The 26,099-nt window shown below is 50.1% G+C and overlaps 1 protein-coding gene across 1 annotated transcript; it reads right to left on the bottom strand.

The window, feature by feature from the left end:
- Positions 1–6,529: 6,529 nt before the first annotated feature.
- Positions 6,530–10,660, bottom strand: HOXA13 (homeobox A13). Its single transcript, XM_006175697.2, has 2 exons — positions 9,471–10,660; positions 6,530–8,753 (listed from the first exon to the last, which is right to left on the bottom strand). Exons 1-2 carry the CDS (start codon positions 10,390–10,392, stop codon positions 8,509–8,511), a joined length of 1,167 nt encoding a protein of 388 aa, XP_006175759.2. The 5' UTR covers positions 10,393–10,660; the 3' UTR covers positions 6,530–8,508.
- Positions 10,661–26,099: the final 15,439 nt, after the last annotated feature.

Below are 26,099 nucleotides of genomic sequence, written 5' to 3'. Positions count from 1 at the left end.
AGCTGCCCACTTACTCCATTCCCTCCCTAGCTGGCCAATTCCTCTCCCTGCATGGCTCCCGCTTGCCCTGCCTCTTTCCATTGGAGTCTTCCCTTATGCAGCCTCCTGCCTCTTCTGATAACTCTCCCAGTAAGAGCAAGAGCTGAGGTGCCACTGGAGGGCACCCAGTATGCAAGCACAGAGAAAAGGGGCTGTTAGGTTCCCGATTCCCCAATTCAGGCCTCCACCAGGGGTCTGGACTGGATCTCTTACCTCCTTCTTCTGAATACTCCATGCCAAGGCCCTACCATGTTCTTTTTTTTTCCCCTCCCCACCTCCTGACCAATACTTCCTCCTTCTCTTCTTGGGATTCAGCTCCTGTGTTCTCGGCCTTGCCAATCCTGGATGGCAGCCAGCCTGGGAGGGGTTAGGCTCACCTGACAGCCAGAATTCACCCCCAAAGAACTATAGTTGTTTACCTGTGCTTATCACATAGGGCACCAATTTTTTTGCTTTTTCTTGCTGATCTGAGCCCCTACCTTCCTCCATCCCTAAATATCACTTGTTTCTAGAAAGCTACCCACAAGACCATTTAGACCCTGGTGCTCATACTGCACATAGGTGTGAGAGCCAGCTGAAGGACCCAGGTTAGATATGGCCATCAAGCCCTTCATGGGGTTAGAGGCCAGGTCTCCATTTGGGGGCTTTCTCCTTCTAACTGGGAGATGTCCTGGGGGTACATCTGTCCTCCACGATGAGCCTAGGAGATGGGTTGTCTGGGAAGCCCAGGAGATCTCCCAGTATTTGTTCTCAGGAAATGGTCTATTGGCAGATCATGGCCAACTTACCACATTTCCAAGCACTGTGTAGAGGTGGCACTGAAGCTTTGACGAATTATTTAGAGACACACTCCCCCAATCACTATGAGGTGGAGGCAGGGGTTAATTTCTCTCACCCTGACCCACCCACCAGCTCCTCTACCCTTCCCTAAAGCACAGGAACAGGTAATGCCTTGAATTTGACCTTATGGTTGGTTCTTCTCTGACTCATAGGTTCAATCTCCAAGGTCCCTAAGCATCTGAAGAAGTCCACATCCTTCTCCTGGCCACTGAGGGGTGGGGCATATGGCTCAGCTGAGAGTCTCAAACACCCAAGCAATCTAGTTGTTTAGTTTAGTGAATCCCAAAGTGATAGGAGAAAGAGGGTTACCTCCTTTGAGAAGAACTATTTTAATTTTTATTGTTGAGGACTCATCAAAGTTTTTTTTTTCCTCTACTGAGTGAGAACAGATGGGGGTGGGAAGCTAAAGGGCAAAGCGTCTGACCTCCATTCTCCCTGCAACTTCGGCCCAAACGGGTTTCTCCAACCAAATGTGTCCGTGATAAGGAGGACAAAAGAGGGCAGCCCAACCAGGCCAGCTTTGGTCCTCAGGGTCTTGGTCCCCACATCTGTGGTTCACAGGAAGCCCTTGTACCCCAAGCTTCAGTTGCCTCTTAGGGCAGTTCCCCAGGCTCCTCTGTTTTACTCAGCAGTTCACATTCCAGACTTGAGAAGAGCAAGCCCCTGCCCAGTCAAACCATGCCCTAGGAGTCTCCCCCAACATGCCCTTATAGTTCTGTGATGGTATATGTCCACAGACAATCCTTCCAGCTAGTGTCCTCTCAAGACCCTGTTCCACCCAGACAATCATAAGGATAAAACCCAGCATTTCCCTATTCTGTCGGAGGAAAAAAGACAATCATTTGCAGGGCCTTTTTTATTCACCTGGAGCAATAAGCTCAGTGGTAGATGTGGCTTAAGCAGGTTGGACCATCAGGCCTGATGCGGTGACCTGCTGCAAGCAGGGTATGGGCAGAGGGAAGGTGCTCCTACCACTACAGAGCACAGTGAGAGGGTTCTTGGGGCCCAGGAGTCAGGGATTTTTACCTTTGGCAGAATGCACTTCACTTCTTGGCCCAGATTTTAGGCAGGTGAAGAAGAGCATCAAAGTTCTCACCAAAAGCCTGCCATGCACGGAAGGGATTGGACCTGGACTCAGGTATCTCAAGAGAGGCTTCCAGCAGGCTCCTTACTACCGTATCCTATTCCATGCCTGGCTGGCCCTGCCAGGTCCCTTGTTTCTACCAGGGCCCAGAACTCGGATCTAGCCTCCTCTGCTTCCCGGAGCTTGCAGCCTTTGCCTCTCACCTGGGCTAGGCCTCCGCGGGCTCAGCTCTTCCAGGACTCTAAGGAACATAGCCTGGGCCACTCCTGGTTGCGGGAAATCCTTTTCAATTCGGCTGGGGGCGAAGGAGTTGGTAACAAGGAAAAACTGTCTCGAGTCTTCAGGGTATCAGAACCCGCTGGCCAGTTATGTGTCCTGCGTCTTCCCGCAGCGACCAGCTCTGACCATGGAGACGGCCATGGCGCGGAGGACTTGACCTTTCTTTGCGCCGTAAGGGGAGGGCACTCTCTAAGCTGCCAGGAGGGAGATTCTGCTGTCTCCAATCTCTCACACCCAATAGCAGCCCGAACAACCCACGCATGCTGTGCCTGCTCACCCCCATTCCCCCCTACATTTTGTGCAGTGTCCGCAGACCCACATCCAGAACAAAGCCTCCAGCAGTGGTCTCACCATCGCCTTTGCAAGCTCTTGTCCCTAAAGGCTCGGAGCTTAAGCCAAGCGTTCTAACCCCCCACCCCCACCCCGCCCTCTTCTCCCGCTTAACCCCAGCCACCCTCAGCCAGCGCCAGCGTGCAACTCTGGGTGGCAGCCTGGGCCCCTGCCCCTGCCAACTTCGCGTTCACCGGGTCCCGGTCTCGGGTTGCGGGCGGTGCAGGGCCTACAAGCGAGCTGAGCGTCGCCGAGGCGCGGGGCGCAGCGTGGCCGAGGCTGCTTTCCGGCCCAGGCGGAGACCCGGGGCTGCGCCGGGAGCCCATACTTGGCCGCCCGGGTCCACTACGTGGCCCTGTGTGCCTAGCTCGCTCTCCGCTCCCTCGGATCTCACCCCACCCGTCAGGCCGGGGCTCAGAAAGCGGAAGTATTTGGTAGAGAAAAACACGGTTTCTTTTCAGCTCGTCTCAGAACCCCTTTTAGAGAAAATGCTCCTGTCAAGTTTTATTTCCCGTTGCAAACCACCTTCCACGCTGCCAAGAATTAAGACTGGGAGAGATTAAATACCCGATTATTCTCTTGGGGAGGGAGGGGCGGGGCGGAGAAGGGGCACCCGCACAAAACATTCGTTTGACTCGGCTTGTCCTCATCAAATAACGCCTAGAGAGGCCGGCGAAGGCCCGCGCGGGCGGCGGTGACGTCAGCCTGCAGCTGCGGGGCGAGGCGCGGCGCGGGGGCCGGCCCGCCGGAGTTCGCCTGGAGCGGGCCTGGGGGTCCAGGGCCTTGACCTCGGCCTAACGTCCTGCTGCACGCCCCCTCCGGCCCACAAGCCATCCGAGCGAGGCCGGCTTTCTAAGGGTTTGAGCCTCCATTTTGAGGAGAGGGTTCACTCCGAAGCGCGGAGGATTTTGAACCTCCTCGGCCCCCGAGGGGCGCGACATCGGGAGGCTCCTCGGGTCCGCAGCAGCGCTTCTACCGCGCCTCCACGTCCCTGCACCTGGGAGAGGCCTCGCGCCGCCGCGCTACTGCACGCAAAGGTTTGCACATCTCCAAGGGGCCGTGGTAATGATTGCTGCCCGGTGGATCCAGCTCTTGGGCAGTGAGACCGGGCCAGGCAGAAATGAAATCAACTGTGGCAAAGCCTTGGCTGCTTCCACGGAGGAATTTTTCTGTGCCAGCGTCTTTTTTCTTCCCTTGAAAATCAAATTAAAAATAGCAAACACCTTTCAGGCATTCGTCGGCACTGGGTAGAGGCGCTAGGATTGGAGCAGCTGATCAGAAAGTGGGTATTTTCGTGAAGAATCAAGCCGGCTGTTATTTACCCGGCAGCTTGGCGGATGAAAACTTAATTATTGTGTGCGTGTCCTAAAACCGAGGCATAAATCTACCCAGGCCTCTTCGATAACGTTACATCCTTGCTTATGAAAAATGGGATGTGAGCAACTCGCTGCACATTTCTCTGATTCTCCAGGTCTTGGGATGCTGACACGCATTCGATCAACTTTAAAGGAATGCACATAAATCAGCAAGCCCCTAGCGTCTCCGCCATAGAAGTTCGCAAATCCGGAAGGGCGCCTCTGAACCCACCGGGTCTGGGACTTAACAGTCCCGGACAGGCTCCATCTCAGCTCCAAAAGAAACTCGGAAATTCGCAGAAAGGAAGCGAGACGCTGCATCTTCACCAAACTCTCCAAACCCTCAGCAGGGAGTAATCTGCACATATATTATACGGTGAAATGTGTTACCCGCACACACATGTATCATAATCAGCTGAATTTCGCTGCCTCGTGAATTTTTAAGAAAATATCTCAATTAGGTTGAACTGTTAAAAAGAATAATTTTCTCCTCCCTTTCTCTCTTTAAAAATTTTACTATTTCCGTATTCAAAAAAAATTTAAATGGATGGCTTCAGTTCCATCAGGCATAAATAGTAGTGAAATGCAAAGTGGCATTTTACAATCATCCACTTAAAATACCTTAATAAATTTGACAGTATTAAGAGCAGATGGGAAATGTGGGGGTTTTTTTAAGTCCCATATTTACAGTTTTTAAAAAATAGTAACATGACAGGCCATTACAGGATTAAAAAATCATTGCTAATTTTACAGATGAAAACGGTGTCTAGTTGTTTCCATATAACAAATTCTTATTCTGAAAGTATGTCCCTTTTAGAAAAAAAAATACTTGAATCAGCTATTCAACAACACTATCCCACTGTCTGGCATTATTATTCCTATATGGTAGCTGATGTCCTCCTGGATGTATTTTTTTTCTAAAGCTTTAGACTAATTGCTATTTGGGTGTTTGCAAGCCATCACAAGCCATGCTTCACTTCAGATTATCTGGTAGATCCATGGGAATTTTAAGTAAGAAATAAGATTGACATTATCAACAACCATTTTAGAACAGGGGTAAAACCTCTGAAATATCTTGTCATTAGTTTCAAAAACAGAAGGGAGGAAAAAAAAAAAAAAAGAAAGAAAGAAAACCACTACTTTACCCAGAGTTCCTGCAGTGGCGATGGCTTGTGAAAGGGGTGGTATTCCGGCTGCAGAGCTGCTGTTGGCCTCCTTCCTAGGCCTGAGGCTCAGAATATTTCTTACATCTAAAGAAAAATATCCCCCGTCAACAGAAGAGTCCCCTTTGGAGCTGTTCGTAAACACACAGTTTGATCCAGCTTTGAGGGGATTTTCCACCACTTTAAACATTTTGGGAGAAAGTTGTTACTTTGGCTTGATGGCAGCTCATTTAGAAACTGAGTGCTGTGGAACAAGATGTGGGGAGGTTGGGAAGCATCATTTTCATTTGTTTCCACAAGTGGAGTGAAAATCCTCAGGGCAGCAAAATTGATTGCACTTCACAAGACCATTCCATGTGTATGTTTCAAGACCATGCTGTTTTTGAGACAGCTTTAGAAATTCTGTCTATAACTCTCCATCTATAAAGGCGCTCTAAGTCTCCAGCGTGTAGAGGTTTCCGTCAGCCAGGTTTGTAACCAACCAATATTATTTTCCAAAAAATGATAAATATGGTTATTCGGTTCACAATTACTTTCCTCTAACAAAGATAAAATTAGTTCATTTCAAAATTCTGCATCGTAAGGCTCCTGGTTCCACCAACATTTCAATACATATGTGCATAGCATGTTTTTGACAAAAACACATCACCTTATGTGTATATTAAATATATAAACATACATATGTATTAGTTATGCCTCTAAACAGAGCACCTGATGTGTCATTAGGGGTCAATAAGTAGTAAATATGATAGTTCTTACTATTATAGTTTTGATGGTGGTTGTTAATAATAAATGTGTATATTTCTTTCATAAATCAAAGGCAGCTTAGAAAGCATCAGTATAAGATTGCACACCACCCAGGCGCAGCACTCGACTCTGAGCTATCCAGGGTAACTCTCCTTCTGCATCCATATTATGGTCATTTTGCAGATATGAGGTCTTTAAGCTTTCCATACTGACCTCTTAAGAGGTGAGTTTCTTTGAATTTCTAAAATGTAACTCTAGATCTCTAGAGTTAGCAAGGCATCTGACACTTTTTATTTGCCGTACAGATTCCTCTATAGCTCTAATTAGGATGGTAGACCACCTTGGAGGGTGAGGGCCAAGCAAGAATGGTTATTTAAGAACACCTCTTAGACTGTAACACAAATGTACAGCTTTAAAGTAGATCTGCAGGAGTCTGATGCAGAGCAAGCCATTAAGAATACAAATCAATCTTGGCCTTTAAAGCAAAGGAGCAAAACTTCATCATGTAAGGTACATGTTGTACCTTAACTCTCGGAACCACCTTAAATTACAACATCTTGGGTCATCAGTAATTAATGATACTGTATCTGTACAGATTCTACAAATATATATACAAGCACACACAAGCACTGATATGCAAATGTATACATGTATACACGCATATGATATATATTCACATATATACAGGCATGTGTATAACTTACATATATTCAAATTTGCTCCATCTGGAGACAAATGAGTACTACATCTCTAAAACAAGGAGTTAAGGAGGTAAGACCTTTTGATTCCCTTGAAGCTGAAGAATTACAAGGAAGCTTGTCAACGCGAGGTGGCGCCCTTGATCTACTAATCCAGTCGAGGCCAATTCATGAGCTGTCAAAAGTCAAGGTCACAAATTGTCTTTTTTCATCAAGGTCAAGGTTTAAGGCCTTTCCTAGTCCTGTCATTTCAACAAATATCAAAACCTGCCCTCTCAGACACATGCAGACCCAACAGCAGATTTTAAAATACGACAGCCTGGGCATCGCTGATACTGAACAACTGGTTTTCATTTTCCACAGGGAGCCTGGGAATTTATACTATCTCTTCCTCCTTCCTTTTCTCTCCCTTTCAGAATATCTGATGCTTTAACCTTTTTGAAGCACTTTTCTAAATGTTTAGGATTTTAGTTATGAGGGATTTCTCCCTTTGCTTAAAAAATTTGTAGCAAAAAAAAGAAAAAAGCTGAATAGTAATAGAAAAGAATGGTCCTTAGTCTGTACAGGAAAAACCTGCTTCTTTTCTTTCTGTTCAGTGCACGTTTAGCATGGGAAAATAACGAGTATTTCCTTCAGATTTTAAAGGCAGTGACTATTTTATTAACATAATTAATACCACTATATCACTATCTACAGGTCTAAGGGCTTTTTTATTATTATTTTTAGTAGAAATATTTGAAAAGCAGGTGCATAAATACATTTTCACAGTGTGCTGAATGTCTTTATTTACAAGATAGCATTTTATAGTGAATATCAACAAAATGTGCTGGTTGAAGTAACTGCTTGATTAAAGATGTGCTGTGAAGATGAATCCCTAAACTTTCTAATGCAGTCTCATAACACAATAAACAAGGAAAAATACTAATCTCGTAATAGATGAAAATATAGAATGTAAACATCTATATGTTTCAGGGAATGGATTTCCATTCTGAGTTTTCTAAAAAATAAAAAAGGAAAATTATTTCTCCAGCAAGATGTTAAGTAAATATTGGGAAATACCAATTTAAATGAAAAACTGTGTTCAAGCCAAAGTCCACCATGTTCTGTGGGACCTCTCAGGAGATCTGACATAAAGTGAATTCTGTGAATTATCTAATGCTTTAAATATTTTTAAAAGCTATCAAATCTTTTGGAAATTAAATTATACTGGGGCAGAAAATATTGTCCAAATGCCACAAAAATGCTTGTTATAAGCAAATAGAAATTATTATCAGAAGGACGTTTCCAATCTGCGGCTCCCCTGAAGTCTCAAAGTCTCACTCAGCTGGTGGTATTTACCAAGACAAATGATCCTCCGAAGAGCTTTCTCACCCTTTCTCCCTTCATAGTAAATAGTCCAATATCATTATTTCAGTACCTTCTTCTCTTTTCCTTTCTACATCTATACATGACATGTTCTGCAGAATATACAACAACGGTAGGAATTTCACTAAGATTTACCTGAGCAGTCACTTAACATGCAAAGGGAATGGTGACCCAAGGACAAGCAGATGTTTACAACAGCCTCTTGGATTTGTAACCAACTTTCGGATTATTATCATATAACATAGTGTCCTAAAATATAACGGTCACATAAATACTTACAAGATTTCAGTACATGCGTAACTTATCTGAAATTGGCGTATATGGGGGTTGACGATTTACTCTAGAGTTTGTCATTTAACGGTCTGGTGGGGTTGGCGGGAGAACTGGCAGGTTTTTGGTTTTTTTTTAACCATATCTCAGAGTAAAGTTTTTAAACAGTTGTAGATTCCACAAGGAGAAAGATCCCCCTTAGGAAAGCAAAACGCCAGTGTCTCTCTCTTTCTCTTTCCCGTTCTTCAATTATTATTAGCATTATAATCATTATCTGGGCAAAGCAACGAGTTCTGAAGCATTTCTTCAAGTTGCCCTCTAACTCCACTTTTAATCCATTAACTAGTGGTCTTCAGTTTGTTGATAACTTTTTTCTCTTTGACCCTCCTGTTCTGGAACCAGATTGTAACCTGCCGCTCGGAGAGATTCGTAGTGGCTGATATCCGCCTCCGTTTGTCCTTGGTGATGAATTTGTTTGTAGCGTATTCCCGTTCGAGTTCTTTTAATTGCACCTTGGTGTAAGGGACGCGCTTCTTTCTCCCTCGCCTGTAGGAGCTGGCGTCTGAGGGATGAGAGACCACGTCTGGAAGATAGGGAAGAAGACAAGTTACAGAGGGATAAGATCCAGGCCAGGACACAGGCGACAGCTTTATCAGAGCCACTGCCTTGCAGTGCCCGATGCCCTTTGCCACGGGCTGTACAATCTAGTCTTTCCGCCAAGACCTAGAGGGTCAGCAGGGAGGGTGGTTGGCTCTGCATTGAAATGAAATCGCCCAGGGCTCCAATGACCACCCTAGCCCAGGCCATTCTGCCCCTCACAGCAGCGGGATTCGCTTGATATCCTGGCTCAACGGCCCAAATCTTAGCACCAGGCTCAGGGGACACTTCTATGCCTGGTTCCTCTCTGTATTCTCAAAGCCCCAACACTTGAAGCTTCTACAATGAAGGCATTTTTTGAGTGAACGAATACAGGCAATTTGGTAAACTATTTCCAGGTCAATTTCCCATCCTTAAGTCGATGTCAAGGCCTGGGGAGGGCGGAGTGTAGAGAGAGAAGGAAGCTAGCGGGGTCCCCACAAGCTTCTTCCCAGCCATCCCTCACCCAGGGAGAGCCAGGAACCAGCCCAACTCAAGGGCAGTGCGGGCAGCGCCAGCCACCCGGGATCGGGCTACCAGGGGTGCAGCACCACTAGGACAGGCCAGGGAGAGAGCAGAGGGGCACGAGGGTGACCCAGGAGCGAGCGGAGGAGAAGCTGGAGCAGAACCGGAGGACCGGGGCTGAGAAGAGGGCGCCATTTACCGGGCAGAGTGGACTTCCAGAGGTGGGGAGGCTGCGCCTGCTCTTTGGGGCAGTACATTTGGCCGTTCCAACCATTGGGCAGCGCCCAGGGCTGGTAGCTTTCCATGGGAAGACCCAGGGGCTCGTGGCGCGACTCGCCGGGGCCCCCGAGGCCCGGCACCACCGGCATATCCAGGTAGCCAGGCACGGGCTGATGGTGGTGGTAAGGCCCGGGCGCGTAGCCCTGGTGGTAGAAGGCGAACTCCTTAGCGCGGGAGCTGAACTCCTCCGCTGCGGGCCCGGCGGTGTCCATGTACTTGTCCGCGAAGGCGGCGGCGGCGGCGGCCGAGGCGGGCTGCGCGCACGACTTGATAGCGTTGGGGTGCGGGCCCATGCGAGCGCATGGGTAGTAGCCGCTGCCGAAATAGCCATAGGGCAGCGCTGCGGGCCCCGACGAGCTCTGCGCCGCCGCTGAGCAGGGACTGCACTGCTTGGCGGCCTCAGCGCCCGCTGGGCCCGCCGGGCCAGGCCCTCCCGAGGACGAAGCCGCGGCTGCCGCTGCTGCAGCGGCGGCGGCGGCGGCGGCGGCGGCGGCGGCCGACGGGGGCGCCTCCCCGGGCGCACTGCTGTAGGCGGCCGCGGCACCGGGGGCCAGAGGCGCCGGGTGCGCCATCAGGTTGCGGCACTGGTTGGCCGCGGCCGCCGCGGCCGCCGCGGCCGCCGCCGCCACAGAAAAGTTGCCCCCCGCGGCCGCAGCCGCCGGGTGGGGGAAGCCCCCGCCCCCGGCTCCGGCCGCTGCCGCCGCTGCCGCCGCCGCCGCCGCCGCCGCCGCCCCTTCCATGTTCTTGTTGAGCTCGTCGGCCACCAGGCCGCCGCCGTTGTCGTAGAGAAACATGACGGTGGGCTCGATCCAGCGGGGGTGGAGGAGCACGGAGGCTGTCATAGCACGAGCCGCATGGAGAAGACCCCAGTGGCGCTGTTTTAAAAAGCCCCCAAGAAGTGAAGAGCGCGCGGCGCGGGGCCGGGGCCCGAGCGAGGGGGGCGGATCGCGCCCCGCGGGGTCGCGCCAGGCGGCCGCCCATTGGCCCGCCCCCCCCCCGCTCCGCCCACGGCGTATGCAAAGCGGGCGGCTCCAACCCCTGCTCTGCTCCGTGCACCCGTGGTCCCCACCGCCGCCCGCGTCGTCCCCAGCGCCAGCGCCTGCCGCGAGGCCGCGCACCATTCACCCAGGGGAGAGGCGGGGATGCGGGTGGGGCGGAGGACGGGGCGGGCGGGGCGGGGAGGGAAGGGCGACCTCCTCACAGTTCCCCTTTCCTTCCCCTGTCCCAGTGGGGCCCAGAGCAGCGTAAAGCGGGGAGGGGACGGGGTGCGACGTTGGGTTGCGACCTGTGGCGGTGGGGACAGGTCAGGTAAATCTGCGGAAGGCTGGGGATGGGAAAGTAGGGAGGCGTAAACCAGGCTGGGTGTTTCTTGGGGCCTCCGGCGTTGCTTTCTTTCCAGGTATCGGCACCTCTTTCTGCAGCAAGATTCCAGTAGGGACACTTGCGCTTTCTGCTTCGACAGCGTCGCGATTTGGCTCTTTCCAGGGGAACAGTGGCGGGGTGCTTGCGGATGCTTCTGGCTCATGGGTCCCAGGACATCTCACTGAAAGCTTGGACTGCATTTAGGAGCTCCCTCCTCATCTCTGTCCACAGTGTTAGTGGGCAATCTTATACACTCGCACTTAGGCCCATAGGCTCAGAACGACCCATCACACCCTTACGAACATACACACGCACACATTCAAGTGTACTATGATCACACACATTTCTGTATACAGACTGTTCCTCACTTTGTCCTAGTAACAACCCTTCCTCCTCCAGAGACTTTGCAATGGAGAGAGTGATCTTTGTGCACCGTTCTTCAGCGCTCCCACATCTCCAGCCAGGCTGGCCTGTCTTTGAAGGAGTTTAAGAGGAACAGGCCCCAGCTGGATGCTGGGCTGGGGCTCAAGCCCCCTTCTGGAGTTTAATGAGCCTTCACAGAGCCTGGTCAGGAGCTGACTCTCCAGGCCCCTGGGCACTCTCTATTTCACTCTGTTTTGGGACAGGAGAAAGGGACTCTTTGGGGCCACTTCATGCCTCCCCCTTTACCCCAAGTAGTATTGGGGAAAGCACTGTCTCCAGCCTGCGGAGGGTGCCCGGTCCTCCTCTGTCCAAGAACTAGCCGAGAAGTTTTACCTCTGTGCCTGGGAAATGCGATCTTTTCCTCAGAGCATGGTGGGGTGTTGTTTTTGGAAGAGCCAAGCAGCCGCCATGTTTTGGTGAGGGATTCTGGGGGTCCTGTTGCTTTGGGGCCACAGATTTTCATCTTCAATTGTGAATGCTGTGAGCTGGTCAGATGCCCAGAAAGGGAACATGCATTCAAAGTGAAAGTGGGTGCATTCCACAGGAACATCAGGGTTGGGAAGAGTGCTGAACTCCCATCCTAGGCAGACTGGTGAGCAGCTAGAGTTGGATCTACCCTCCTGTCTCAGCTTGCAGACTCAGCCCTAAGCTCAGGGCACTGGGAATATCCCCAGCCCCTACCCCAACCCTCACCCCACCCCAGTCTGCTAAGTTTCCTGGTCTTCCCAAAGTGTTTGGGACAACAAGGCTGGGCTCTGGCTTTTATCTACCTTCATCCCTTGGTTTGCTGAGATGAACGTAAGTGTTGCCCAATAAAACCTTCTATGACCCCCACCAATATACATATCAAGTGTCCCCTTTCCCTACTGCCTTTTTAGTAGCTCCGGGTAAATACTGATTTGCCCCCAGTTTGCCTACTCCCTGACTGGCCATTTGCTGACTAAAGAACCAGCCTCTGTAGGGACTTGATTTTTGTGTTACTTTCCGGCCCATTCACTCCCCCTTCCTTCCTCCAAGTGGCATTGTAAAACCCATGATGACAAAGAGACAGGGTAGGGCTTGAGGCCCCAGTTCCTGAGGACTTAAGGGCTGTTTTACATACAGGTCAGACACTGCTGGAGGCCAAGGTCAAGTTGAAAGTTGCAGTCTAGCCAGCGTGAGAACTGCCATGCAAGCTTGGAGACCAAGGCAGCTTTGAAAGGCCCACTGCCTGCCTCCCCTCCCTCTTGATTCCTTTTTCCTTTAGAATTCCTCCCGTTTCTGCCTCTGTTTGGCTACCCAGCATTTTTTTTCCTGCCTTTGTGGAGTTTTGGGGGCAGTGTTTACAGACTCTTCTTCTCTGCCTCCGCCCTGCTCTTGGCCCTGGCTTTGTGCTTCTTCTGTTTTCCAGCCAGACTCAGAAAAACGAAAACGCAGCTCGGGGAGCCCCCACCAGCCGGCGCCCGTGCCAGTTCACCTCTGGCCGTGGTGAGGCTGCCGGTGCATGCCGCGTCCAAGGCCAGCTCCACATTCCTCCCTCCCTCTCCCCACTTCACCAGAGACTGAACCCGGCATGCAGAGGAAGGGCCCTCAGCTCCACAGACTGCCAAAGTCGACTGGGTCCCCCCTCACCAAAAATGGTGAGACAGGATTGTCTGCTGAGGAGCTCCAAGCAGGTTTGTCTGGAAGGGATAGCATGGCACTGAGTTGGGGGGAGGCTTTGGGTTGCATCTCAAATGAGACTTTGCTTCCTAAGCTTGGCGACTCCGCTAAGGAAGGGCTTCAGGCCTGAAGTATTTATTGAGCTTCGTGGTGGATCTTCACTGATCAAGTTATCTGGATATTTTCTTAGTTCCCCATATCTACCAACTTTTAAAAACTCTTGAGATGTGATTACTTAGAAGGTGGTAGCCTGCTTGTTTCCTTCTTGTCTTGGGTCTCAATATATATGAAATGATTTTTCTACCAGACAAGTCAATGGTGTCCTGGTATGCCTTAACTGTTTTTGAAAGTCTGCAGGTCCTGTTAGATATTGGATATTGAGTTGTAGCCACCAACCAGTGGGGATGGTTTATAGAATTTGAATGAACTCCATGAATAATTTTGGGTCTCAGTTTCTAGAATTTCTCCTTACTTTGAAGAAAACCCCTCTCCCCTTCTTGTCTATTGCTGAGGGACCTAAGGGATGTGTTATAGATTCCCAATATTGTTTCTTAGCCTCTTAGCCCCTCAGGCAGCCACCAACCTGCTTGCTATGGAAAAAGAAATGTCAAAGGCAGTGAAAAACTGGACTGTGCTCTAAGAAGCAAGCACAGACTCTCCCAGAGCTCTTCCTCTTTTCCCAATAGCAAGGTCAAGACTCAGTTGACTGTCCAGCTAGTTGGGCCTGACCTGCGCCTCTACTTTTTTCTCAACCAGACTCAGAAATGCCTATGGATTTGGAGGGAGATGCCTCAGCTTGAATCCTGGCAATGATAATTTTATCCTCAGACCCTTTGTAGGCTAGGCTGGGGAAGCCCAGGCACCAATTGGGATATGCGGGCAGCAGTGGCTCTTGAGCAAGATGGTGGCAGGGGTGAAGGTGGGATTTGCCTGGCCTTTTGGAGGAGCTCTGAGTGAGCAGCAGGAGCAAGATTCGGAGGGCAGCAGCTTTTGTTCCAGGAGCTGCCAGACCTTTTCTCTTGCCAGCCCCTTGGTAGGCATGGCTTCTGACTTCCTAGGGCAGGCTAGGATGCGCCAAGTGGCTTTGGTTGCTTTGGAGCTTCTCACTGAAGAAAGACACCCTGGCTGGGTTTTTTTTGGGGGTGGGGGGTGTGGATGGGAGACTCTGCCAGCCTGGGCCATGGGGCTCTGGGTTCCCAGGACTGGAAGAGAAAGGATAAAGGGAAACCATGTTTTAATCGAGTCTGATTTTCACTAGCAAATGAAATTTACCTGCTCTCACTTTAACTCGGAGGAGGCTGTCAGCACTGCTTGCTGGCACTATTTCTCTGCATTCATCCAGCATTAGGATAAACATTCCTCCGTTGGTTTTAAAGACACTTTGTATTTCAGGATATTCATGTGTTTCTAATGTATCCAAGCAGCTTTACGAGCTGCATTTGCAGAACATCTTAACCCTCTCTCTCCCACTGCAGAGAGTTGGAGGCTCAGAGATAATGGTGAAGGAAGAAAGATACAAAGGGAGAAAATGGCTGAGGAGCTAAAAGAGAAAGAGAAAGGGAAAAACACCCAAACAGGATAGCACTTCTGAATCTGCAGTCAACCAGACCATTTGGGAAAAATACAAGCGAGGGACTGCTTTGTTCATGGTGGGCTTTTGGAGTTTCCCGACCAAGGTGGAAGCTGTACTCTTTTTCTTAAAGAGAAAGGGTAGGTTCTGAAGAAACCTGGGCCAAAGCTGGCCAGCACGCAGAAAAATGTTGCATCCTGAGTCACTTGCTCAAGCTTTCATTCTAGTTTTTGTTTTTTGTTTTTTGTTTTTGTTTTGTTTTGTTTTTGTGAAGCATTAATGAGGCAGCATAAGGCCCAAGGCTGTAGGGACAGTTTGGGACTGTGGGGAGTCACTTGGCACTATGGTGACCAAAGGCTAATATAGTGAAAATGGGAAGATGTGGAAGGTCCAGGAAGATCCATGAAGACCCCAGTTTGCCTTGAAAGATCCCCTCGTCCTGTGGATTTTAAGGAGAGCAAGTTTGGAGGAGCAGTTCTCCCTTTGCCTGGTGGGTTCCTCCCAGTACCAGGCCTTCAAGGCCAGAGCGCACAGAGCCTCAGACAGGACCCTCCCTTCCAGCACTGGCCTGCAGTATTTCTCCCAAAAGTCCCTGAGCAGGGAGAAGGGTGCCTTCCCCCCCACCCCACTTTTTAGAACAACTAGCCCAAGTTCCCAGCTCCCTTGAGGAGCAATCCCTTCTGCACAGTGCCACTGGCGCCCAGACCCCGCAGGGTTGGCGCAAGCTTGGAGTGAGAGGCGCGTTCCCGCTCTGAGACCAGCCGGCCCTCGGGCTCAGGGAGGCCTGTGTGATTCCACTAGTGGCGGTGGCAGTGATGATGGTGAGGGGAGTGCTGCCTGCCCCGACGGTGCCGCCGCAGCTCTACTCTTGACTGGACCTGGAAACTCAGCCTCCGCTTAAAGGACAGGAGCCTGAGTTAGAAGCAGAGGGAACTCGGAAAAGTGCTCAGCGGAAGGGGGAAGCGCCTTCTGTCTTCCTCAAGGGGCCGGCGCGGGTACCAGCTTGTCCCGTGAACTGCGGGGCCCATGCCAGCCAGGGAGTGAGCTCCCCGTCACTCCGCCAGGGCTCTGGGAATGCGCAGGACGACTGAAGAATATCGGGAGGCTGCGGCGTGGAAGAGGCGAGAGGTCTCTGTCCCGACGCTGTCCGTCCCAGCCGCAGCCCGAAAAGAGTCCCATCTGCCGGTTTCCACCCCAATCCTAGCTTGATGCTCATGCCCGCATCAAAACAGGAAACCAGCTCTGAGCTGTGGATTCATTATGTCAATAAACACACTGAAGACATTCGAGCTTTTGAAGGAGATAGGGGGCTTGGACGTAAGCCTGGCCCCGCGGAGTTCCCGGGTTTCTCGCCGAGAAACCGGTGCAGGCAGGCATGCGGCCACGCGGCCTGGGCCCGCGTGTGTCTGTCTCTCTCCAAAGACTCCCATGTCCCTGACCCGGTTTGCAAATTCTTAACGCATAGGGCAACTAAGGGAACTCACCACCGTAGCCACGAGGAAGGGGAACCCAGAACAGAAAACACAGAAGTGTGAATAGACTTTTACCCCACGTTATATGCCGTAGTCATAACGGTGTTTGTACCCTGATACACACACAGAGATTCACACATCAAACGCGCACGCACACCCAGTGAACGCGGACATTCAACGTCCTGTGGGTGAAATACAGGCATCATACCAAGTCCTGAGGAAAAATAGTTTACCCTGTTGGACCAGTCCGGTGACATATTTCGGGGTGGCTGGCGTCTCTCTACCCTTGCTGATTTTTCCAACCACTCACCATTCCCTCCCCCGCGGTTTTGCAAATACACCTGTCCCCAGTGGAAGGCGAGCCCCCGACTGGCATTTACCTGGCTCGGATGTTCTCCCCTGAAACTCTGGCTGGCTCTGGAGACCGGCGCTGAGCCGCTCAGGGCGCCGACGTTGCTCGTGGTGCAGCCGCCTCTCCTTTGTCCCGCTGCTCTGGCCCCGCTCGGCCCAACGCTCGAGGAAACGAAGCAGCTCAATAAAAACTTTTGATATTAGTTTTTATGGGTATTTACACTCTAGTCAGAGGAGCTGAGTACGGAAGCTCCATTAATCAGCCCCCAACCTCGGGTTTGGATGCTCAGTTTATGGGTTGGGAAAGGGAGCTTGCTGGAAAGAAAGCCTGGGGATGGCCGGCTGATTCCGGAGAAATGAAAAAGGGAGCAAGATCGTTTTCCGTTATTGAAAAAGGAAGATTAAAAGGGTAACTCCAGGTACTACCCAATGGACTACATTTTTATTTGAGCCCCCTGGCAGGGATAATTTTTCCACCTTTGCCTAACACAATATTTGTTTTTAAAAATTCTTTTCATTATGGAATTTCCCAAAAACACACGAAAGTACAATGAACCCCTATGTACCCAACCCCTAGTTTCAACCACCATTATCATTTTGTCTTTCATGTTTCATTATCCACTTCGACTCTTTTTTTTTTTTCTGGAGTATTTTAAAGTAAACCCCAGACATCACATCATTCCACTTCCAACATAGGATTTTGAAGATTAATTTCAAGGTTGAGAAAAATTGCTCAATAAAAGGAACCCTTCCTGTGTCTGAGGGTAAGAGGTCAGTGTGTTTGAACTTGAATTGTTCCAATTACAATCTAGAAAAAAAACTGAGGGTCCACCCAAAAGAAATCTGGACAAAAAAGGAGTGTAGAATGTAGGGCATCTTGTCTGAAATTTCATATGTCTCTTCTTCATCAAAAATACATCTCTATGAGTGAGACTTATGTTCCTTCTTCCATGAGTCTGTCATCCTTTAATTGAAGATTTCTACAGCTACATCAGGAATTGGGGGAGAGATTAAAACCATGCTTCAGTCCTTTCCATGTCCTAAATTGACATATAGTCCCTTCTTATTGGACAAATAACCACCTCCCAGTTCAACACACCTCCTCCCCTTGTAGGGATCAAAAAAGAGACTTCTAATGATTAATCTAGGAAGGGAATGTTTGCTCTGGATTGATAAATGATTGCAATAATCACAGTTTTCAAGAAGAAATTCAATTCCGTGTATTTTTAAAAATCTCAGCAGCAAAATGTTTTCAAAAGGAATTAATAAAGGTGTTTTGGTTTGTTTTGTCTTGTTTTAATTCAGTGGTCTAATTGACAATGATCATGCTCCTCCTCTGAAGTGTGATTTAGCTAAAAAGCCTTGGCAATTTTAGAAAGCAAAAAGGCAAAAAAAAAAAAAAAATGGAAAAGAGCAAACTGCCGAATCTGACAAATCCAACACCAGTCAGCTCCTTAATAGATTCTAATCCCATTTGTCCTAGTGGATGTTGGTCACCCTTTCTGTAGCAGAGTGTTGGTTTATTTTGCATTTGGATTGTTTATGGCTCCTTAATTAATTTTTTTTGAGGAATTGTTAAATATCTGGGACACTTTTACCCTGGGATGCTTTTACACTAATAATAAACACAAAAATAGCTGCTCACCATATTAGAAAAGAGCTATTTGGTTAAACTATTAGGGATGTAAACAAAATTAAACTAAAGGAGAAATTACGTGCACAAATTTTATATAACTTTCTGACAACTCCAAATATATCCAGCAGAAGCCCCTGACATCTCTCCCATGCAGCCCGTGGGACATCAGCAAGATCGGTCCCTGCTGGGGCTCTGGGTAGCTCCTTCAAGGGTCTCCTGACTCTAGGATGGAGTTCACCATGGGGGTTAGGGTTTGGATCAGGGTCAGGGTGGAGACTGCAGAAGTGAGAAGATTCAGAGGGAGAGGGAGAAGAGAGGTATTACAGAAAAGCTGGGAGACAAAGAGGAAAGGAGAGATGGGAGGGCAAAAACTAAAAAAAAAGGAGCCCATAATTCCCACCAAAAAGTCAAGCCATGGCAGTTCAAGGCAGGCCTGTGTTTTTAAAGCTCTGCAGAAGCCCATTCTCTGCAGAAGCCTGTTCTCTGAAGAAACTTGGCTGCTCCCTCCTCTCCCCATGGGTAAGGAGGGGACGCTTAGGCTGCAAGTCTCCCTGTGATTTCTTTAACTGCCCCAAAATAATCTGAGCTTTGAGAAACCAACTGGAGTCCAGAGTCAAATGTGAGTGTGATCTTCTGCCCACAGAGAGCCCACGCAAGGACTTCTGGCTGGTATCGGCTGCCCCAGCATAGGTCGTGAGCCCTACTTGGGAGAAACCCGCTAGCCTGCTAGCAATTACCTGCTCTCAGTCACTTTTTAAAAGGCCATATTTCTTTACATTTCTAGGACCTAATGTGGGGTTATGTCAGGTCATGGGACCCTTGGCTGGTGCAAAGTAATTTGATGTCACTGAGAGCAAACAGACTCGTTTGTCACCCACAGGAAGAGACGTCCCCATGGGCCTGAGCTGGGAGCAGAACAGAGCAGGGCTGGCTGGGTCTGTGGGATCCAGCCACAGGTCCAGTGCCGGCTTAGCCAGGTGGGCTGGGAAGGGGCTTTCTGGATTGTTTGTGTAACCATGGGGGAGTGAGGAGTCAGCTCTGTTCCAAGCACACATATCAGCCCATTGAGCTTGCCTGAGACCCAGACTGCTCCAGGCCCTTGGATCCTGAGTTTGGGTTTCTACAGGACCCAAGTCTCAGTTTTTCATTCCCTGAAGTTAAAGCTGGTTAAACCAGATGCAGTCCTCCCCTCAACCCCCATCACTCACCGCCACTCTAATGGTCTGTATCAGGTTCAATAAAACCGAAGGGAGTATTTCTACATAAGGGACAAGATTTCACCCAGCTAAGAGGTGATGAAGAGGAAAGGGCAGAAGGAGCCATACTCCTTTGGGGAAGTACTTCATTGTGTGACAGGACTGACTAACATCTTGGTGAAGTGCTTCAAAGCGTTTGTCTATAATGGTCTTATCCACTGTTTCCAGTTACTTTATTGTGCGGTGGGGATGGTGGTGAAAGGATAACACAAAGAGAAGAGTTCCTTGAGCCCTCCTTTGAGAATGAGGGAGTGTTTAAGCTTTGGAGTATGGGCAGGTATGGAGAAGGCAACTTGATGTGCAAAAGAAGGAGGGAGGAGGCCACTTCTGACAACCTTGGACTGAGCATAAGGTGGGGTCCTTCTACCAAGGGCAACTTTCAGCAGTCATCACTGTCCCCTGCAGTCCCTACCCCAGAGGGCCTGGAAATCAGTGGAGTTGCAGGCCCACTATTGGGGGGCCCAGTCATGTATCCTCGAAGTCCTGGGATTCATTCACACATCGAAATATAGCACATACACATCCCTTGGCCATTTGTATCATCAGAAGTCACCCTGGTGCCGCTCTTCCTCCCTGACAATTCTAAGATGATATAGTGCCACAGTCAATGTGACAAGAGGGAAAATTTAGTTTTAGCCAAAGTGGTGAGCCAGGAGAGCCTGAGGGGAGGACTCTGCTTTAAACAGGTGAAGCTGGCCAAGAGAGAAGCTCTAATTGGCATCTTTGAGGCAGATGGGGAGGTCCAAACAGGATCCACCTATCTTTTTCCCTGCTTCCAGGTTAGGAAGAGGCTCTGGTGAGGCTGGGAGAGCTAATAATGTAAGAGATAGCATACCATAGTAAGGCTTCTTCTCCCAAGGTCATGAAACATGCCCAGTCCTCCATAGAAATTAGGCAGTCTGGGCAAGAGGAAGCAGACAGGGCAAGGTCAGATGTCTCTATGACAGAGATGCAGTGAAAACACCACCTGTGCACCCTGGGAAGCTGGACTCCTACAGCTCTGCAGTGCACCTGGCCAATGTCAGCCCACAGGTGGCAAGAGCTCAAAGCAGACCACTGGGTGGGATGGCCTTCTGGGCATTTGGCCCACCTGAATTCTGTGATGATCTGTTGGTCCCCAGAGTCACTCAGGACCCTGGAGGAGAACCCACATATGTTGCTCCCGGACTCCACTGGCTCTGGGTTCAGGAACCCCCAGGAAGAATTGAATGGGAATCTGGGGATCCTGGGCCCCATATGCCCTCAGTTGGCTGACCAGGATCCCAATCTGGAGAGAGGAAACCAATGAGAACTGGACCTTTCCTCTCCGAAGTGGAAATAGCACCTTGGCCCTGAGTAAAACCCTGGACAAGAGAACTTTGAGACAGTCGCGTCCTTCAAGGAGGTGGCCAGGGAGAAAGGGTGTTTTCTTTTCGGCCCTCCCATTCCCACGCAGTTTAGCGGCAGGCTGACGTGGGGATGCTCGCAAGGCACTGCTGCAGTTGCGACCTCTTCCCACTAGATGTCTTCCCAGTTAATTGGAATTGAAGGGCGCTGTCTCTTCCCGGTGCCGGAGACTCGGTTTCCCCTGCCGCTTTTTGAAGTCTGGAGTTCCCTTGGGAAAGCAGACCTTTTTCTTTCTTTCTTATGGCCCCTGCCCCGCCCCATGCTCCAAATCCTGGCAATGGAAATCCATCAGAATTAAACGCCGGCTCCCTGCGGGCCCTCGTCGGACCCGCTCACGCCATTGGAATCTTTTTATGACCTTTGATGTGTTTAAATAACATGGCAAGGCTGAGTACACACCTCGGATTAAACTTTAATCGGCTGCAGTCAAGGTCGCCCAGGTGGTAAACGCGTTTCCTCCGACATCTCCTGGCAGACACTGCGGGGTTCAAGGTCTGGGGCTGAGGCCCCCACTGTGCCCTCCTGCCTCTGTTCAGGCCTGGGTTGGGGCCAGCACCAGGGCCATCCCATTGAGCTCCAAAGAGGACTGAGGAAATAAGATCGGAGGCAGACACCCAGGGTGGGCTAACGACTGGAGCACAGTTTTTATAGCTACTAGACAGAATAGTTAAAAATTCTAAGAGGCAATTCCAATTTCCCCTGACTCTAGAGAATAGTTGTAGGTCCAAAGTCATGGTCAGTGCCTTGATTATCTCCCCCAGTGTGGTTCTGGTCACTCAAGGAGAGATGGGGGGTTGCTGGTAATGATGAATGGTGCAGACAAGTTAGTTGATAGTTTTGAAGGTTGCCAAGCCCTTTAGAGGTTGGTCAGGATCTAGAACCCAGGCTGTGGCAGCCCTTCCCTCAAGCAAGGCCACACAAAGTTAGCTTGATTTTCAGCTGGGTTGAGTCACCAGTGCTGAACATAACTTTCTGAACCAATACATGCATCATAGAGAATTGTCTTGGACAGTTACTTAGAAAAAAAATTCCAGGGCCAGGGCAGCATGTATATTGAGGGCTACCAGTGTGGTTTAAAAGAGGGGGTGTGTAACAAGGGCTGGAAGGATAGTCAGGCCGTTAATAACAGTGGCTTCCTCTGGAGAGAACTGAGGTCGGAGGGTTGGAGGGAGAATTCACTTTTTGCTATCAATTCTTTTGTATTGTTTGTAATTTGCACCAATTTCCTGTGTTAGCTAGTGGGGTTACACTTTTCAGGAAATAGGGTGCCCCGTTTATCTCATGGCCAAACATTCCCTTCACACATCAATCCAGATTTGGATTCAGGGGACACTTTGAAATAAGGCACCCCAAAGCTCAGATTTCAGTCCTATAGGCATCCACTCAGATTCCCATCCCTTGGGAGGGGTTCTGAGGCCTTTCTCTGCTAGGCTTGCCCTCACCTAGAAATGAACATGCCAACTCACTATACAGAATCCCAGCTGTTCACAGCATCAGGAGAACTCCATTGTGTCAAAATGAATTAAAGCCTTATCTTCAATTTTCCCCAAATTTCTGAGTGTCTGAGGGTTTATAGACAAGGCTCCACCCCACCCCCATGCTCCTTCAGTTTAGAGATTCTCACATCCCCTAGCCATGGTGTGAATAGTAAATATTCTTTATGCGTATATTTGGTTTTTCAATTTTTTCCCCTAAGGATCAAGAAGCTCCACATACTTGACTGGGGTGTTGACTTCTTGAGTTAGTGACAATATTATCATTGACTAAAGTTAGTTTTAAAAGTGCTTCTTCGCGGACCCTTTTAGGGGTTCGTAATGTTCTATATCTTGATCTGGGTAGTAGTTACACAAGTGTATACACATATAAAAATTCAGTGAGCTGGGTGCTTAAGATTTTTATGCTTTGCTATATATATAAGTTATATGGCAATAAAAAAAATTTAAGTGCTTCCTCCTAACAACCTGTGAAGTAGGTCCCGAGGTTATTATAATCATCTCCATTTTACAGACATGGCAACTAAGACTCAAGGGAAGCTAGAGCGTCCCAGGCCTCCGTGGGAGAAAATAACCACTCCCAGATTCCTTCTCCCAATCTTGCTGCTTCAATAGGGAGCTCTTTCTTTTCCAGCAGATTTCTCAGGTAGCAGGAACCAGCCCAGTCTAAAGATGCCCTTTACGGCTGTGAGGTGGGAACATGACAATTTGCTCTTTCTTCAAATTCTTTAGCCTTTAAGTAGGCAGAGGTTGGTGGAGGGCAGTGCCCAGAGGCTGAGAGGCCTAGTTGACCCTGCTTACATCCCTCTGATGAGGAAGGAGGCCTCTGAGGCTCAGAACCAGTCACCTCTGCCCAAACGCACCCTGAAGCGGAGCTTGAGGCCCGGAGACCCCTCCAGGAGGCTACACCCTCCTGCCTGTACCCACCTCCCACTCCTCGCATCTTTTCTCAAAGTACTAGAGGCGGGTAGAGAGGGAGTTTTCTGAAATTATGGTGGCAGCAGTTAGATGGCTCAGGACATAGAAAGCAGTTGTTATTTATTCCAGGCACAGTCGCAAAAGGCTTCCAAAAATATCGAGCCGAGATATTTTATTGTTCAGCCTGTCTGCAGCCTGTAATTATGCGTTCAAGATGTTTAATGTGTGCAAATGCATTAGCCGCTTTCGCTGGTGAAAACCCTAGCTGGGAGCGGGGGAGAGGCAAGTCTGGAGATAATTATGTCGTACAGTCGCAAACATTGTTCTGCTCTTACTGTAAACAGCCCGGGACACCTTTACGAGAAGCCAGGAAAACTTGGAGAGTGACTTGTAGGTTTATGCGGCAAACTGGTTTCTTTCTTTCCTTCTTTCTTTCTTTTCCTTTTTCTTTTCTGTCTCTCTCTCTCTTTTTTTTTCTCTCCCGTATTGTTCGAAGTTATTGGGCAGTGTCTGTGCCAGGTTCAGGGGCGCGCGCGAGAGAAGGCTCCGGCCCGGAGCGCCCGGAGCGGCCCGCGTGGATGCGTGGAGCCCGCGGCCCTCGGAGCAGGGCCTGGCACGCGGGCCTGACAGCCGGAGGCGGCTGGGCTGGTGGCCCGGAGCCCTGGCGGCCGCCGACAGCCCCCAGCTTGGGCAGGGGCGAACCCTCACGCTCTTCCTGGCTGTTCGGGTCTCCTCCGCACCCTCCGTATGTCTTGATCAGGCCGCGCTCCTGCAGCTCGCAACTACTGCGAAGCGGCTCCGAGTGGAAATGCGACCGCTGGGCCGAGGCCCTGGGCTGGAGAGCCCTTGCTGGGGAGGGGTGAGACGTCGGCCCTCACAAGGCTGACCTGGGGTGAACTGGCTATTTTAGGTCCCGAGTGTTGCGGGGCCAAGAGAACAGCTGGGATGGAGACATCCGCCTCCACCTTCCGGGCTGGCACGTCCGCGCCCCCCATCCCCACCGGGCCGAGGCATGGCGTGCGGCGCCAGGGGCTCTCCGGGACCTTGTAGGGTTTTGCGCTGGCACCTCCCACCGTACCACACGTACACCTCGGTCCCCATATTCGGGCAGCGGCTCCGCCAACTGAGTGAGAGTGACCAGTTCAGGGACAGCAGTCCAGGACGGGGACCGGCCCCCTGAGGAACAAAGGCGTACGTTTGAGTGCTAACAGCAGCCCCAGATTTCTCCCAGTCTCCCCAGGTTTCTATTTCAGCTTCGGCTTTTAGGACGAAAACAATGTCGTGGCGATCGGCCGGAGTGCCAGGCTGGGTGAGCCTCTGGCTCTGTGATCTCCGGACGCGAAACCCCTTGAGCGCGGCCTCGGCGGGGCGGCCGCGGGAAGCTCCTTTCTGCTGGAGGCCAGCAGACTCCCCTACAGGAATCACTGGGTCCGGGCTCCCTGTAGTGCAAAATTCCACCGCGGGCCTCTGTCCTCTCATTTCTTTTTAGGGAACAACCGACCAGATTTTGAAGCTCATTTTACGCCGCTGATTTAAAACAAAAGAAAACAAATAAAAAATGGGAGTTCATTTAGTGTTGTGAGGCATGTAAGAAAATCAGTGTGGGATCCAGCGATCTGAGGCCTGGCAGCGCTGTTGCCCTCTGCCCCAGGGCATGGCGAATAGGCAGGAGGGCGTGGAAGGATCCGGGAGGATGACATAATCCCCGGAAGGGAAATACTCACACAGAGAAGAAAAACAAAACCCACCAGACACGATTTGTTCCTGCTGCAAATGCAACATCCAGGGAGAGTCCCTTTCGGCTGTGGTTGTGTGGACTCGGGGGTCTGGGGGCCTCAGATCTACTAATGTTGGGAGAGGTTCCCTGAGAATTGATCTCCCAGCCTCTGCCTTGAGGGTTCAGGCTCTGGCTGAGGGAGAAGAAAGGGAGAGGGAAAGCCTAGGTCCTGGGTAGCTGCGGCTCCAAAGTAAACTCCATGCCTTGGATGCCTCCAAGTAATGAAGTTGCCAAGACCCCCACACCTGGAGAAGGGAGTTGGTTAGTTAAGCAGCAGCTAGAAATTTGGGCACAGCAAGACCCTGGCAGAAGGCACAGACCAAATCTTTCAGATTCCCTCCTATTGTTCTTCTTCCCTGTCTCCCTTTCTCTCTCCCATCTTTACCCCACTCAAGGGGGTCAGGCCTCTGGGTACAGTGGCTTTGCTCCCAGGTCCTACTTGGATGAGAAGGAGAGACTGGGAATTTTGGGAAAGGGTCTCACTAGTGATTCAGATTTCAGAGACCCCAGAAGTGGCTACAATCTGAAGTCCTCCACCCACCTCCCCCCCCCAAAAACCACACAACTTAACCACATTCACAGTGTCCCAGGAGCTTTGTGGCCTGGAAGGCCATCTTCTAACCCACAGGTTCCTGGTTGCCTGAGATACTAAGCAGTATTTTGCAAGCAGAGGAGGACAGGGAAAGAAAAAAAAAAGCCACTGTTTCTGTTGATTTCTTAACTTAGTTCAAAATTAGTGCTCAACAGAGGAAGGAGGGCATGTGTCCTGTTACTGCTCTCTTGAATGTAATTTTTCTGTCTCTTTGTCTCACATAGAATTGAGGGTTTCTGAACGCCCTCACAGCAATCCAATATTTGATCCTCCTTATGGGAAGTGAATCTGATCAGGGCCTTCCTAGCTCACCTCCTCCTCTGTTTTCCAACCCCCTAAAAAGAGCCCACAGAGACACAGAAAGGCCCAAGGGGAGACTCTTGCTGCTGGAAATGACTCAGCCTGGGACCCAGAATCCAGAAATGGTGAGTGGTTTCTCTCTAAAGGCTGCCTGGGTCCTGGGGCCAGGGGAAGGCTGGGCTGTGCTGGGCTGCCAGGGGGCCTCCCTTGGAGTTGTACCCAGCCAGGGAAAGGGGTGGGCTCTCAGGAAAATGGGTGAACAGGGCCACCTGGAAAACTTAAATTTCTCAGCTCTGTAGATTCCCGGGAGGAGGAATTCTCTGGCTGGGAGTGATTGTTGCCAATTCCAGTTTCCAGATTTGGTTTTCCGGC

The sequence above is a fragment of the Camelus ferus genome, chromosome 7 (genome assembly GCF_009834535.1).
Source record: "Camelus ferus isolate YT-003-E chromosome 7, BCGSAC_Cfer_1.0, whole genome shotgun sequence".
Taxonomy (NCBI): domain Eukaryota; kingdom Metazoa; phylum Chordata; class Mammalia; order Artiodactyla; family Camelidae; genus Camelus; species Camelus ferus.
The sequence above is the reverse complement of the archived record's forward strand: the minus strand, read 5'-3'. Positions and strand labels throughout refer to the sequence as shown.